This window comes from Anticarsia gemmatalis, chromosome 5 (genome assembly GCF_050436995.1).
Source record: "Anticarsia gemmatalis isolate Benzon Research Colony breed Stoneville strain chromosome 5, ilAntGemm2 primary, whole genome shotgun sequence".
Lineage (NCBI taxonomy): Eukaryota > Metazoa > Arthropoda > Insecta > Lepidoptera > Erebidae > Anticarsia > Anticarsia gemmatalis.
This window is the reverse complement of record NC_134749.1, coordinates 5,647,868-5,661,764: the sequence shown is the minus strand read 5'-3', so window position 1 is coordinate 5,661,764 and position 13,897 is coordinate 5,647,868. Positions and strand designations below refer to the sequence as shown.

The following is a 13,897-nucleotide window of genomic DNA, read 5'->3' as shown; positions in this document are numbered from 1 at the left end:
TGGGCCAATACACTGATCCGCCACTCGGTCCTCGGTGACTCGCGTGTACTCGACACCCGTTCGTTGCTCCCGAATTTTTGTATGTGTCGGATATCACCGAGTCTCTAGAAGAGTCAGGACTCGTGAACCAGACTCGCTAATGTGTTTACGGGCGTTGAACCGTTATTATTTATGTTCAGACAAAAATATTATAATGGTATCAGAAAAAATGTTTATTGAAGTTAATATTTCAACAATTTAATATTATCAAGATACAAAAACCGAATACAAAACCATGATTCTAAATCTATGATAGTTAATACATTATGTTATGACAAAACACTGTTATATTGTAATGATTGCAGAACCGCTATAAATAAATATTTTATCCATATTTTAATAAATACTTTGACTATTAGATTGAGATGTTTCTATAAAATCTGATGAATATTCAAATTATATAAAACTAGTTGTTTCATAATAACCATAAACCTAGATAATATTGCGTCTTACATAATATTAAACGAGGCCTAATTTGTATAATCACTTTCAATCTTATTTTATTACTCTATAATATAAACAGTTGAGATTGAGAATTTATAACAAGGTATGTTTATAGCAGAAAATTAAATGATACTTTCACATAACAGATGTTTTATGTTGACTTTGTATGCGAGGTTTGAAAAACACTATAAATTAATAATACACAATTTTTCGTTAGGCATATAATTGTGCCTTATTAACAAACGTGACGTAAGTTCGCGTCAGTGAAACTTTTTTGTTTTTTTTTTTTACTAATAGCTACTGGATACTACTACTAGATAGCTTTATTACTACAGGACATAAGCCAGTTAGCTTATAAAGTATAATTTCAACAAATATCTTATTCATCATACATTTGCTATTACATTATCTATCAAATAAGCTGCACGGCACATCCGTCGGTCCGTAAGTTACAAAACACATAGAAATGATTTATTCTTAATCCGCGTTTGTTAACAAGGCACAATATGTTTAACAACATTATACCTTTAGACGTAAACAATAACTTTACATTTCTTTTTTAACCAATTATAAATAATTTTAATTTATGTAACAATAATTGAAGCTTAAATTTTAATACATTTTTGTATGCAAAGCTGGCCTAAGACCAACAGTATATTGAGCGTAAAGCATTTATAAAACTTTGATTAAAAATGTATGTTCGCATTGCTAATGCTTTGAAGTAAAATTGCTTTCTCCCAAGTGCAATACAATCCAATAGACGTTAAATTCTTAGTCTTATTATTTGGTATGATTAAAAATAGTTAAATAGAAATATATCAAGTAAAGTGATGCGAAAACTCTAAAAACAACTTCTGAGGGCTAGTCAAAATGTTGAGAAGAGTGTACCGAATTTCGACTTTAATCGGTTTTACTAAACGCATAGTAATAAGTGTCATGCATTTTAAAAGATTGTTTGAATATTTAGGAATTTCACATAAAGTGTAATAACAAATGTTTCTTATTATAAATTTTAACTAAAAATACTTACGGTCTTATTAAAAAACGTCGTGTAAGCTCTAATTCGTTATGTGTTTTTGTCACCTTCAATTAATCCTGATCCTGTATTAGAGTGACAAAGACAAAACACTGTAGGTATAACTAATCAGAGTTGACTCGACGTTAAGTAGAAAGACGTTAAAGTGTGACATAAAATAAAAAATAGACCTTAAACAGTGATAATTTATACACAATTCATAACAATTCTAAATTCACATTTCAGTCGGAAAACTTAATAAAAACTAAATGACCAGAATAGAGAACTTAAAAAATAATATAACATTAAACAATAGCCTCATGACCTGCTTCACCTGCAAGAGCTAATACACATTGAAGCCACAAAATGAGACCACTTGTGGCTAGGGTTGCCAGATGGCATATTTCCGGGATTGTCCCGAAATTTTGCGTGTTGTCCCGTGTCCCGTAATTTTACTATGCTGTCTAGGAATTAAAAAAATACTAGTTTTTACAAAGCTATGATACGACGACATTTTTAGATTATTTCTACTTAGTTTAGTCTAAGACCGGAGACCAAAGTTCTGATTCCGTTCTTGGCCCCAGAAATATCCAGGAAATGATCAGCCTGGTTGTGGCAACCCGGCTTGTGGCAAAGTCAAGCCACACGGCGCGACCACTATTGGCGCCGACAAGCCACTAGGCATGATCACTAGCGCATAGCATAGCAGCCAATAGTGGCTTAGAGGCGGCCACCAGTCACTCGATGAAAAGTTAGTGACATTTAGTTCGAGCAACTGCCGTAGCTTGAAGTTCGAATATGGAATCTTGTACCAATACTATACGAAATTTTTCAAATAGCTTGTGGATGCTCCAAGTGGCCCAATGTGCGAACGGCCTGAAGAATGTTTACTAGTTAGGTTAACCGACAAAATAATATGACACGTTTAGAAATAGATCTAGGTCGAGATGCTAACCAATATCCATCTATGTGAGGTGAAACAGGCCAACTCAATTTCACAAGTGCCAAGTAACATTAGTGATGGTATCATTACAGTTTCTATATTAACATTAATAAATAACTAGTTATTTCCTTATTCAATACTAGAACTCCATTACAAATGTATATCAGCACAAATAAAGATATCATATAGATATAATGTTGAGAGTATGATTTCATTGACACTTCTCACACAGTTGACTCTGTGTCAAACAGACTACTACGTCATTATCGACTGTATATAAGTTTACTTGGCATTGGTGAAACATTCACTAAATTCGTTCCATACATCTCCACGCTAATAAATAACGTATCAAAGTGTTTGTGTAGGTATTTAGCAGTAAGATTTTATAGCACGTCTGATCAAAGGCGCATACAGCCGATACTAAATGTCGTTGTAAACTCGAATCAGACATTTAAATTTCATCTATATTTAAAAGTAGTTTGTCTCGTTAGGCGCCAGATTTTTGTAAACAAGGACAAAATATTGAGCTAAACATTGCACGAAATCATTGCAAATGTGTAATCTTTAATAAACATCGTAAATTTGCTACGACTTAGAGTTCTTTTACATCGAATGTTTATTCAGTGCGAAAAAACCTGCTTTCGAAGCTTAAGTGGCCCCGATATATACTACGTTAGGGTTGAAACTAGTACACGGTCTAACAGAAACGACCATTTATTTTCCCTTGTGTACGCTTGTATAATCGAGCTACGAAAACGGTCTCAAACATGTTAAAAATGCAACTGAAGCTATAAGTAACGTAAATGTTTTATTAAAGACATATTTAAGCTTTATTTTCGTGTTAGATTCGCACAGACTGGGCTTAAATTTATAATACATATTTAAATTTTACGGAGAAGAGACAAAATTTTACCTACATTTTATATTATGTAGGTACATTTATCATAATAACTGTATCGTTGAAGATTTCAAGCCTAAGATTATCAGTATCTTTTCTTATGTTATACCCGTTGTTATGATTCGACAAGAATTAGGCAGTCAAGACGGCAAAATAAGTAAGTAAAACATTGTGTTGAATAAATACTTTATCTTTTAAAGCTTTTGAATTGCACAAACAGTCTACAACTTTTCGAACGTAAATTTTGAAGCAAAATATTTTTATATTTAAAAGTACATAACCAATTTAGTAATACGTTTCATAAGTTTACAAGAAAAGTAAACGTTTCTGCTAGATACGTATTATTGGCCTTTATAACATACAAAAAAGTCATAAATTGTTGTTTATGCACCAACTGTTTAACCCTTTGACCGCCACCGTGGTCTATACTCGACTCGGCAAATGTCGACAAAAATATAGTGACGTGAGCATGTTCTGATTTGTTGAGTATAGCCGACCGTGTCGGTCAAAGGGTTAAGAGAACGGATTCTGCCTATTTCTTGCGAATTTATATTCTATGTTTAATTTAGAAATCTAATATGGCAGGTTTGGTGTCTCTTGCGCATTTGATGAGAGAATGCATAAGTTTAACAAAACCTGTGTCCTTTGGTTTCTCGAGACCGCGCAGGAGTCTGTTCTTCATGACCGCTACGAATTCACGGTTACTTAGTTGGCCATCCACTGCAAAAGAAATTTGCAATTAACCTTTTTGTTTTTATGTACTTATAGATATTTAAGGTTTAATTTTAGATATAATAAAGCATACAAATAATAAACTCTGTTTTTCATTTCCCTTCACACATACATAACAATTAATATATACTATCCTATCCCAGATTAGGTATTTGGCAATAGCCTCGAACCTATTAGATACAATACAGGTATGGGACTAAAACTATAAATCGCAAAATCTGAGCGTATTTCGCATATCTCTAATTCTTTGGGCATAACCAGCAAGATGTTGTAAATAAACATAAAAAATAATAGAACTGTGAAAATACCCATTTTATTAATACATACATACATAATATGCCTTTTTCCATCCTTACAAACTTTTGTTGCCTCATTAACATCTGTATACTATACTCGCTTATCGTATGTATAAAATTTCCATGTCACAGTGTTAGTTACCGTACTCCTCCACAATGGCTTGACCGATTCTCATGAAATTTTGTGAGCATATTGAGAAGGTTTGAGAATCGGTCAACATCTATTTTTCATACTATTATACCCATAATAATTATTTTTAATTTATATGGCAAAACAACGTTTGCCGGGTCAGCTAGTTGGCACATAAACTAGGTAATGGAAGGGTAGAACGTACTGTTCTCATCGAAGATGGTGAAGACGACGTTGATGACGTGCGGGCGCAGGTCCACGTGCGCCACGGTGCGCGCCACGTGGCGCAGCGTGGGCTGGTCGATGCTGGCGCCCGCGATGTGGTAGAACGTCAGCGCCGTGTCCACGTCGTTGATGTTGTTCAGGAAGTGGAAGAACATCAGGTAGTCCTCCTTGGTGATGCCCACGCCGTGGTCGCGGAAACTGCACCAATAAAACGATCATTTAAAAACCATATTCATTCAACTTAACTCATTGCTGGGCAAGTGTCTGCCTCAGAATGAGGGATAGGTAAGGCCTTGAGTGACCACGCTGGCTGAGTGCGGAAACTCCCATACACATATCTATATTCTTAATCACGGAAATTGCTGTAAGACCAAAAAACATCTATCCACGTAAACAATGACGGGCAGAAATTGTAGCTAGAAGAGTAAATAACGTACGTTTTCTTGACACGTTTAAGCATCCTCGCCTTCTTCTTAGCGGGGTAACCGGCATAAGCCAGGAGCAATTCAGCAAAGTCCGCTTCTGTGATACGCCCATTCTCATCTGAAAAAGCATTCAAATACCAATTATCATCAAAATGTAAGTACCCACTCTAGTCTTGAGTTCTAACGTAACTATTATATTGCCTTGACTGCCTATTTGAAGTAGCGGTTTTTACCATAGGCTTTCAAGTCTCAGGTGAGCAAAATATTATTTAAGTATTTCGCAAGATGTCTATGATTACTGGGAGTACGTTGAGGTAACAAACTTCGGTGAGAAGAAAAAGCCATCGATTCTGCTATACACGTCTCACCAGCTGAACCCCTTACATTCCAAGTGGGGTAAAAGAACGATGAAATGGAGCCATACAATGTTAATTAGGTTAAATAAACTCTTGTGCTGCCTAGATTTTACCAAACTGCTCACCGTAGCCGAATGTAGGTCGGGAGGGCCTTATATTATTGTATTGTGATGAACAAAATATAAAATGATACTTTACATCTCATACACATTTCAGGTTCAATGGTATCTAAATAAAGTAAGAGGTCTCTGGTCCATATCATTTTTACGAGTAAATTTCTAATGTGAAGTAAAATATTATAATAAAATCCTGCATGCTTAAAATCGTTTAACGCATTTCTTGAAGGCTAAGTCCCCAACCTGCACTAGGCCAGCGTCGTGGACTCAAGGTGCAATACCTTACACCCTCAGTTCGGGAGGAAACCCTTGCCCAGCAGTGGGACAGTAATGGGTTAAAAAAAGTTTAAACACGCTATGTTCTCACCTGGTTGCTTTCTTTGGAATTCAAGGGACAATATTTCTTTTTGCAGTTGTTGCTGGAAGTCTAGAAACTTTTCTATCGTCAGTTTCTCGTTCAGTTTGGGACCGAAGAAGTACGTAGTCAATGCAGAGTTGATGCCCTGAAATATACATACACAATATGCTATAATAATATAATTCGATAGCAGAAGTATCTCAAGTCTCCAACAGTAATACTTGTATTGCTATGATCTCTATACTACATATCTATATATGGTCTGGTGGTAGAGCAACAGTGGCTCTACTCATTCGTGATTAAATGGTGTGTACTGATTTATACAATGTAACATGCAAAGCAAGAATTTTCCGCCCAAATAGTTCTAACGCGACTTAAACTTCACACCACACGCGCTATATATTGTTGATCTCACAATCAGCCTAGCCTTTCTTCCAACTATGTTGGAGTCGGCTTCCAGTCTCACCAGATGCAGCTGAATACCAATATTTTACAGATAGATATTTTTGTTCTGTGTATTTAAAAATTATTATATTTTTAAAGGGTTGACATGACATTCTTTCCTACTACATACGTGTTTAATACCTAGGGTACGAATAGGATAAAAATAAAACGGTCTACAAATACACAATAGGTAAGTGCATCAAAGGATAGGCAGGAATAGTTATTACTCCATTTTAATTAGCACAGACTACCGAAATCAGTAAGGCTGTTAAAATAAATCGTGACATGAATATACAGGAAAAAGGTGCAACAGAGGTGATTGAATATCAAATAATGATCAGAGAGCATATTACCATAAAGAATTGTATAACTTACCTGTTACCATTGTCAAATAATAATTTAGCAGTCATTACCAATCATACTTAGATTTCAGGTAATTTATTTAATGAATAACTCTTAACATATTAACTCTTGTCGCAAATATCCATAAAATAATTTATTAAATGTCCATGGCAACATCGGTCCTTAGAATTACAGGCTAAATAACAATAACAAAGTAAAAATTGTACCTTGAAAGTGTTGCCAGTGTTAGCGTGGTCCCTGTGCCTGGAGCCGATGCTGCTCTGCTGTCGAATAAGTGCGGCCACCTTCTCAAACTCCTCACAATCCACGTCACCGTCACCGTTCAGATCGAACATACGGAACGCAATCTCGAAATGACGACGAGACGCTGAAATTATTTATAACTGGTTTAAAAAACTAGATAAGAAAATATGTGCTTTATTTGTATAAAAACTAATTCAATAACAACAAGGTTTGTAGTTAACGTTAGTTAGTTATTTTGAAAAAAAAAAAGATGAGGGTGATGAATGAAAAAGTTACTAAAATTTTAATATATGCTGGTTACACTGACTAGTAGCAATAGCAATAAAAGTTCGTTAGAAGTATTAAACTGATAAAGAATTAAGCAGTTATCAGCATAAAACCAATTTGCGTTACTACTAATATCGCTAGCAAATTCCTTCGAATTTCCTACATAATTATTTCATATAGAACCTTTTCAGTAGCGTAGCGCTCTTATCACTATTTTAGGATATAAAATATGAACTTGCATAGTTCGTAAAGGGACGATAATAAAGGAAGAAATCGAATTTAAAAACTATTAATATTCACTTAATGTCTCCCTGTACTAGGGAGAATTCGAGCGTCAAGTTAAATTGCCGTTTGCATGTTTGTCGTAATGCCGCAGCCTCAAAGATATTAAATTAAAACTGGACAAATAATGCGTATAATAAACGTTTTTCAATAGGCTAAATAAATAAGATTATATTTTACCTACAACATATTAATGTGTACAAAGCTACAGTTTACCTACTAGCGTGACGTCTCGCTCGCAATGCGATCGAATGAATTCCACTTTCATACTTGCTGCTGATATCAAAGATATTTAGAATTACTTAAATGATAAAGTAGTGGTGGGACTTAATGCTTTTTTATTGAATCATCCGTTTAGTAAACATGACGAAACTTCTTTGTAGTTTTAAAGTCTGCAATTATTTGTCTGTTTAAGTTTCCGAGTGATCATCAGTAACAAAAATAATAAGTAATATTGAAATTAAGGATATAAACATCTGTATAATGAACAATGAGACATAAATAGACAACTATAAATAAATTAACTATGACGACATAAAACATTATAAGTTCGCAGCTCACCTATGGTCATAAGTCGTAATTTTAACTTGTTTTTATGGAGAGTAACCATTTTGTCAGTTAAGTTAAATAAATATGACCGAAAATAATATATTTTTAAACCAATTGCAGCGATTTCAGTTTGTTACACATTTTAAAAATTCAATAATTCTATGAATACATGTCATGGGACAAAGGTTGCTTCAGTTTTGTGACCGAAAATGTTCTCTTTTCTGAGGATACTCGAAGAAACATGGTAGCAGTTTAATTTATGTTTAATTAAAAAACGCCGCTTATTGTCTAACAACAATTTACACAAGAGCCATAGGTGATCAAATAATGCGGTGTATGAACTCTGTACTAAGATGTACTCAAACCACAGCTACAAAAACTTTCCTGATATTTGTTACAGCATTAGCCGTGGGTCGCATAACATAAACATTTTTAAGCGAACCGCCCGAATTCCAATTCCAGTAAATTTACTAAATGTTTAACAAATCCTACATATTATTTGACAATATGATGGCGAGCTCAGTAGCGAGATAAATCTCGCGCGTGTGGAAACAGAAAATCATTAGATTCGCTCATGCCCCGTGCGATCCCCCACCCTCCGGATGCTGCGTAAATATCCAGCGGCATCTACGTCGTCTACATACACATACCAATAATACAGTTATCTGAACCATGTTCAAGTGATATTAAGGTCATAAAATAACCGAAGAGTATTAATTTTTCACGATAAGGTTTCACTGCACCTTGTACCACATGACGCGTCATAATGATATTCTCAATGAAACGATTTCGGTCGAGATTAAAAACAAAAGCGTTTCAATATCTACGATGTGGTGCAAAGACAGCAACTTTCTTGTTTTGGGCGACTCTTTATATGGTTGTTATGAAAATGACCATATTCAAAAGCAACGTGAGCACCCCGGTGAAGGACTGGTCGATAGTACCTGACAATTACACCAAGTGGCTGGTAAATATTGACATTCTGAATGTGAAGTTGCGCTTTTACAGTGGTTTAGTGTTAAAGTTTGTGAATTTAGTGTTTATGTGAACAGTTGCAGGGTCCTGTGATAGGCGACGATGAGCCAGAAACGAACAACAATATTGTGGAGTGGTCGGAGCCGGATAATGTGACGATATTTGAATTGGAGAAGCGCTCTGTAAAAGTACGAGACGTGTGTCGCAAACGAACGCTTTCCTCGTGTCCGATAAACAATAAAGAGTTCTTCGTTGACCACGCTCATAATCTTGTGTGGTGCAATATATTCAAAGCTGCTAGTTCATCATGGCTGTATAATTTCAATATACTAGGTGAGGTTGGTTTTGTTTGTTTATGTAAACAAGTTCTATTTATTATTTAAAATCATACTGATACTTGAGTATTTGGTGTTCATTAAATTAAGTAACTTAAAGTCAGTGATTTATTAAGCAGGGATAGTCAAAGCTAGATAGATGAGATAGAAATATATACAAAACTTACAGAGATGGAAGTACTCAGATAACATTTTTATAATGACTGCGTGTCTTTTTCAGGTGGATACGACAAAAAGTTTTTGGCGCGAACCAGACAGACACCGCTAATGTTAGCGAGGAAAAAGTTTCCTCGTCCCAGTGAAGATGAACTAAAAGATGCTGTGAATACTCCCGGAGTCATATCACTGTTGGTGGTGCGTGAACCCTTTGTCAGATTGCTATCAGCTTACCGTGATAAACTAGAAAACATCACGCCTCCTTATTATAGGAAACTAGCGAGGTCAATAGTGGCAGAGCACAGAGAAAAAGCAATTAAGATTTTCGGGCCAATCAAAAGTTTTGGTCCCACGTTCTACGAGTTTGTTGCATATTTAATCGAAAAGTACAAAGCAAAGGACAAAGCGTTTACTTTTGACGAACATTGGGCACCGTATTACCGGTTTTGTTCACCTTGTGCTGTGAATTTCACAGTGATAGCCAAAGTGGAAACGTTGGCTAGAGATTCAGCGTACGTGATTCAACAGCTGGGTCTCGGCCATGTGTTAGATAGGAAAGTTCGCGACCGAAGGATGCGACTACGTACTGTGATGAATAAATCTCGAGATGGAAAAAATACAACAGCTTTACTGCGATATTACTTTAGTCAACTTGATGAAAATATGCTTAATGGGTTGTTACAAATTTATGGTATAGATTTTGAAATGTTCGGATATGATGCGAAAGTTTATAAACGTTATGTTAGAAAATAAAGAGTTTATTGAATTTTGTCATAGTTTCATTAATAGAGTCAAAAAATTTGAACTTACTTGATAATACAGTAAGCAGAAAAATGTAGTCGCTGAACGTGATCAAACCGGATGAACCCAGCTTATAGAAAATGGAATCTTCGTCGAGGTCAAGGTTGAGTCGTTGACTGATGCTCTGTGTGGAAAAAAGTTCATTAACAACATAGTCTCGGTCTCATCACCGTATCTTACGAAGAAGCAGTATATTTCTAGGCACCCAAAACATAAAACTAATGACGATACACGTGTAATCTAATAGCAAAATGGTTAGTACCGAATATTCATCAATTCACTGAATTCTATCAGGATATATTTTTATTTAAAATAGGGAATTATAAAATAGAGCCCTCTAGGGATGTGTAAGTTAAACAGGATACTAGGTACTACAAAACGACAAAAAATAAGTTAATACAGCTAAGTGCTACCGCTAAACAGAAAGATCTATAATGATGCGGTAAAAGAAATAAGAGAAAAACTCAGCATGCTACTTATAACAAAATAAAAACGCTTCAAAACGAAAATTATCTGCAGGATCTAAGACCCATAATGCTTGAAGTAGTCAGCTGAAATTAGCGAGCGTAGGTCGGCAGAACTACTACATAGTAAAAATAAATGATTGTCCTAAAATCTATAGAGGTGATCTAGTCTAGATTCAGGCTCAAAATGGCCAACGGCGATGACATGATCATTGGCAGGGAAACCAAGTCAAATATGTGCACATGAAATAAAAAATATTACAAAGTCGAGAGCAGAAGAGAGATAAGAAGAGGAGAAAGACAGTACCTCATCGATGTTCTGAAAAGACAAGAAAGTGACGTGAGTGGCAGAGAAGATGGTGCCAACTGTGCATATGTCCAATGACATTTAGGTTGCTATAAAGCAAGAGATATACATCTAAAAAAACATCGGCAATTGGGTAGTGTTCCTAAAGGTCAGATGTGTGAAACATTACTATGGAAAATAATAAGTAATATACTTTTTGCAAATTTTCTGTATTCTTCTTGAAGATAATCTGCTCCCTCTATAATGTAAAGAAACCTTCAGTTAACGTGCATTTTATTTAGGTAGCTTTTTGCAATTAGCTTGACAGAAAGTTGTGGAACTTGGTTCTCGATGTTGAATTAGTGCCAGTGCAAAGTTCTTAAGTAAAAAATGTCTTAGTTAAGTTATGATTATAACATTAACAATTTAGAATTTAATATTATTATTATTGTCATATATTTTGCAAGTAACTTATTCTAATTCCCTGTAATTTGTACAGCGATTATTCATTTGCTGATCCTTCTAAGGTTTACAATTAAAGTTTACCTGTATAAATTGCAATTGAAATCACAAGTGCCTGAAGAAAGGTAATTAAAATTATAACAATTATATAATTGTTCACCATAATAAATGTGTCATAATTGGGGTCTTACCTTTGGATCGTATCTCCTGTACTGGTCTAATCCCAAACCTGTTGAAATTAATATGTTTTGTAAAACTATTCATACCTGTCAGTAAAATTTAAACATTTTTATAAATTTGCTTTAAAGAAGAAATATGTCAAATAATAAATTAGAGCTGCTGTAATGACTCTTCACTTAGAAACATTTATACTATACTAACATATTACTGGAGTTTACTGCTGTTTATTTATTTATAAGTAGTCATTATCATAATAGTTAACTCTGTACAGGCACAAGAACTGCAATAAATATTTTGAAGCATACCTTATTTCTTTACAAATATTGAAGCTGAGAGATCAGTAGAATTATAATAAAATATTAACAAAAGAAAATAAGGTCAATTTGGGTAACTTTGAATCATTTGGGTAACATTGACAGTGGGAATTTAAACTAGTTTTGATTATTTTTTCATATGAAACCAACACAATTGATAAAAGTTTGCAAAACTAAAATAAACCTTTATCAATTGTGTTGGTTTCACAGGTTGACTGGACACAAGTCATATAACAATATTACCATCAGGCTGCTTGACACCCGGTGTCATGGAGCGTAGAAAATCATCCGGTGTCATAAATATCTCATGCTGATCATGATGTTGAGCTTGTAGTGTGGCAAAGTACCTAAATACCTTGTCCGGTGTTGAATACTGTCGCATGCGATTTTCATATTCAATAATCTATCCAGCAGCATCCAAGATGAAAAATTATATTTTTCAATAAATAGATATAACAAATATGATGAATGATGACTACATTTTAAACTGCTTTATTAAATTTAATGACTACTCTTTTGAAATGCTTATCAACATCTATTAATGCACCATGGGTTTTTGAACCTAGGCACCAAGCACTTTATACAATCTAGCTCCTAAAATGCACAAAAGTAAGACCTGTAATTTATTCATTTTGCTGGATGCCTTAAAATACCTAGTTTTGAAAACACCTTTAAATTTTACTATGCCTAATAGAGAACTTAAAAAAAAAACAAATAAAAAATAAAATAAATACCATCAGGCTGTTTCATGCCAGGAGTAATAGCTCTTAAAAAGTCATCAGGTGTCATGTAAATCTCTGTGTTTTCACCATAAGTCAATTTTACTGTAGCAAAGTATCTAAAGATTTTATCTGGAGTTGAATAGGATCTCATACGATTTTCATACTCAATGATCTGTGGTTAACAAAAAAAAAACAATATTAAGAAAAAAATATGAAACTAAATTTATGGACTAGTTTTCACTAATAAACTAAGCATACAATACATACCTTTCTGTCCCGAAATCCAATCTTTTCTTTCCGATACCTTTTTTTCTTAGTATCAACTTCACTGTCAGAATCAGATTCAGCTATTTCTTCAGCAGCATTAATAGCAGGTAAAAGATTACCCTGATGTTGCACCCTACACCATGAAAACAATGAAAATGTTATTATAGCTTTAAAGCAGCACATCATATTTGTTTTTATTTTGAAAATTGTTGACTATGATTGTAACTTACCAATATTTATAGGAAGTGAATGTTGCAGCTCCGAACAACAAAGAATAGCACAAGTATTTGTAGGTATATTGTTGTGAATGATTACTGCTATCATTATTCGTATTGGTGCTGTAATTCCGCTGTAAATCAGATGACTTGTTTGTTACTGCAAGTATCCTGGACGCCGTATTAATAGATGTTATTTTGCGTATTGTAGCCATATCTGTAGGTATTTTTAAAAGTCGCGTTGATACGCTATACATCTTGATATTTATCTAAAAACTAGCAGATGAATACAGGGGTTTTTAACAAAGTTAAGACATTAAAAATAACTCTAGCGTAGATCAAATTTTACACTCCGGACAGTCTTGACACTTGACACTGATAAGTTGTAGGTAATGTTATCTATTCACTGACACTTAACTGACACAATGTGTTACCAGCATTATAAGATTGCTAGTAAAGCACTTTGATGCTCACACACCCGATTTTCAAAAAGAAAAACATTTTCAATAGATAAACTACCGCTAAATGTACCCCAGGCACCGGGCAACAGTAAATTTAATTTTGTTTATCCAGTGTTATTAGGGTGCCTGTGTTG

The 13,897-nt window shown here is 34.4% G+C and overlaps 2 protein-coding genes across 5 annotated transcripts; one reads left to right on the top strand and one right to left on the bottom strand.

The window, feature by feature from the left end:
• Nucleotides 1-104: 104 nt before the first annotated feature.
• LOC142972899 (calcium uptake protein 1 homolog, mitochondrial-like) lies at nucleotides 105-13,689 on the bottom strand. Of its 4 annotated transcripts, none has more exons than XM_076114319.1 (11): nucleotides 13,318-13,689; nucleotides 13,088-13,220; nucleotides 12,833-12,992; nucleotides 11,796-11,833; nucleotides 11,357-11,401; nucleotides 10,402-10,516; nucleotides 6,991-7,151; nucleotides 5,987-6,122; nucleotides 5,160-5,265; nucleotides 4,703-4,920; nucleotides 105-4,059 (listed from the first exon to the last, which is right to left on the bottom strand). In XM_076114319.1, the coding sequence occupies exons 1-11, from the start codon at nucleotides 13,557-13,559 to the stop codon at nucleotides 3,905-3,907; spliced, it is 1,509 nt and encodes a 502-aa protein (XP_075970434.1). In that variant the 5' UTR covers nucleotides 13,560-13,689; the 3' UTR covers nucleotides 105-3,904. The 4 variants fall into 4 exon arrangements, with proteins under 4 accessions (XP_075970434.1, XP_075970435.1, XP_075970436.1 ...); XM_076114320.1 differs by lacking the exon at nucleotides 12,833-12,992 and adding an exon at nucleotides 12,342-12,501; XM_076114321.1 differs by lacking the exon at nucleotides 11,357-11,401.
• Nucleotides 8,703-10,352, top strand: LOC142973338 (carbohydrate sulfotransferase 11). Its single transcript, XM_076114989.1, has 3 exons — nucleotides 8,703-9,092; nucleotides 9,178-9,433; nucleotides 9,656-10,352. The coding sequence occupies exons 1-3, from the start codon at nucleotides 8,892-8,894 to the stop codon at nucleotides 10,342-10,344; spliced, it is 1,146 nt and encodes a 381-aa protein (XP_075971104.1). The 5' UTR covers nucleotides 8,703-8,891; the 3' UTR covers nucleotides 10,345-10,352.
• Nucleotides 13,690-13,897: the final 208 nt, after the last annotated feature.

Bases quoted from the DNA above. Each gene is read 5' to 3' on its own strand.
- LOC142973338 (XM_076114989.1), top strand. From the start codon at position 8,892: ATGATATTCTCAATGAAACGATTTCGGTCGAGATTAAAAACAAAAGCG. The intron at 9,093-9,177 runs GTAAATATTGAC...TTATGTGAACAG, and splicing joins ACAATTACACCAAGTGGCTG to TTGCAGGGTCCTGTGATAGG. The intron at 9,434-9,655 runs GTGAGGTTGGTT...TGTCTTTTTCAG, and splicing joins GTATAATTTCAATATACTAG to GTGGATACGACAAAAAGTTT.
- LOC142972899 (XM_076114319.1), bottom strand. From the start codon at position 13,559: ATGTATAGCGTATCAACGCGACTTTTAAAAATACCTACAGATATGGCT. The intron at 11,834-12,832 runs GTATTTATTTTA...TAATTTCAACAG, and splicing joins TGGCATGAAACAGCCTGATG to GTTTGGGATTAGACCAGTAC. The intron at 4,921-5,159 runs GTACGTTATTTA...TTATTGGTGCAG, and splicing joins CTTAAACGTGTCAAGAAAAC to TTTCCGCGACCACGGCGTGG.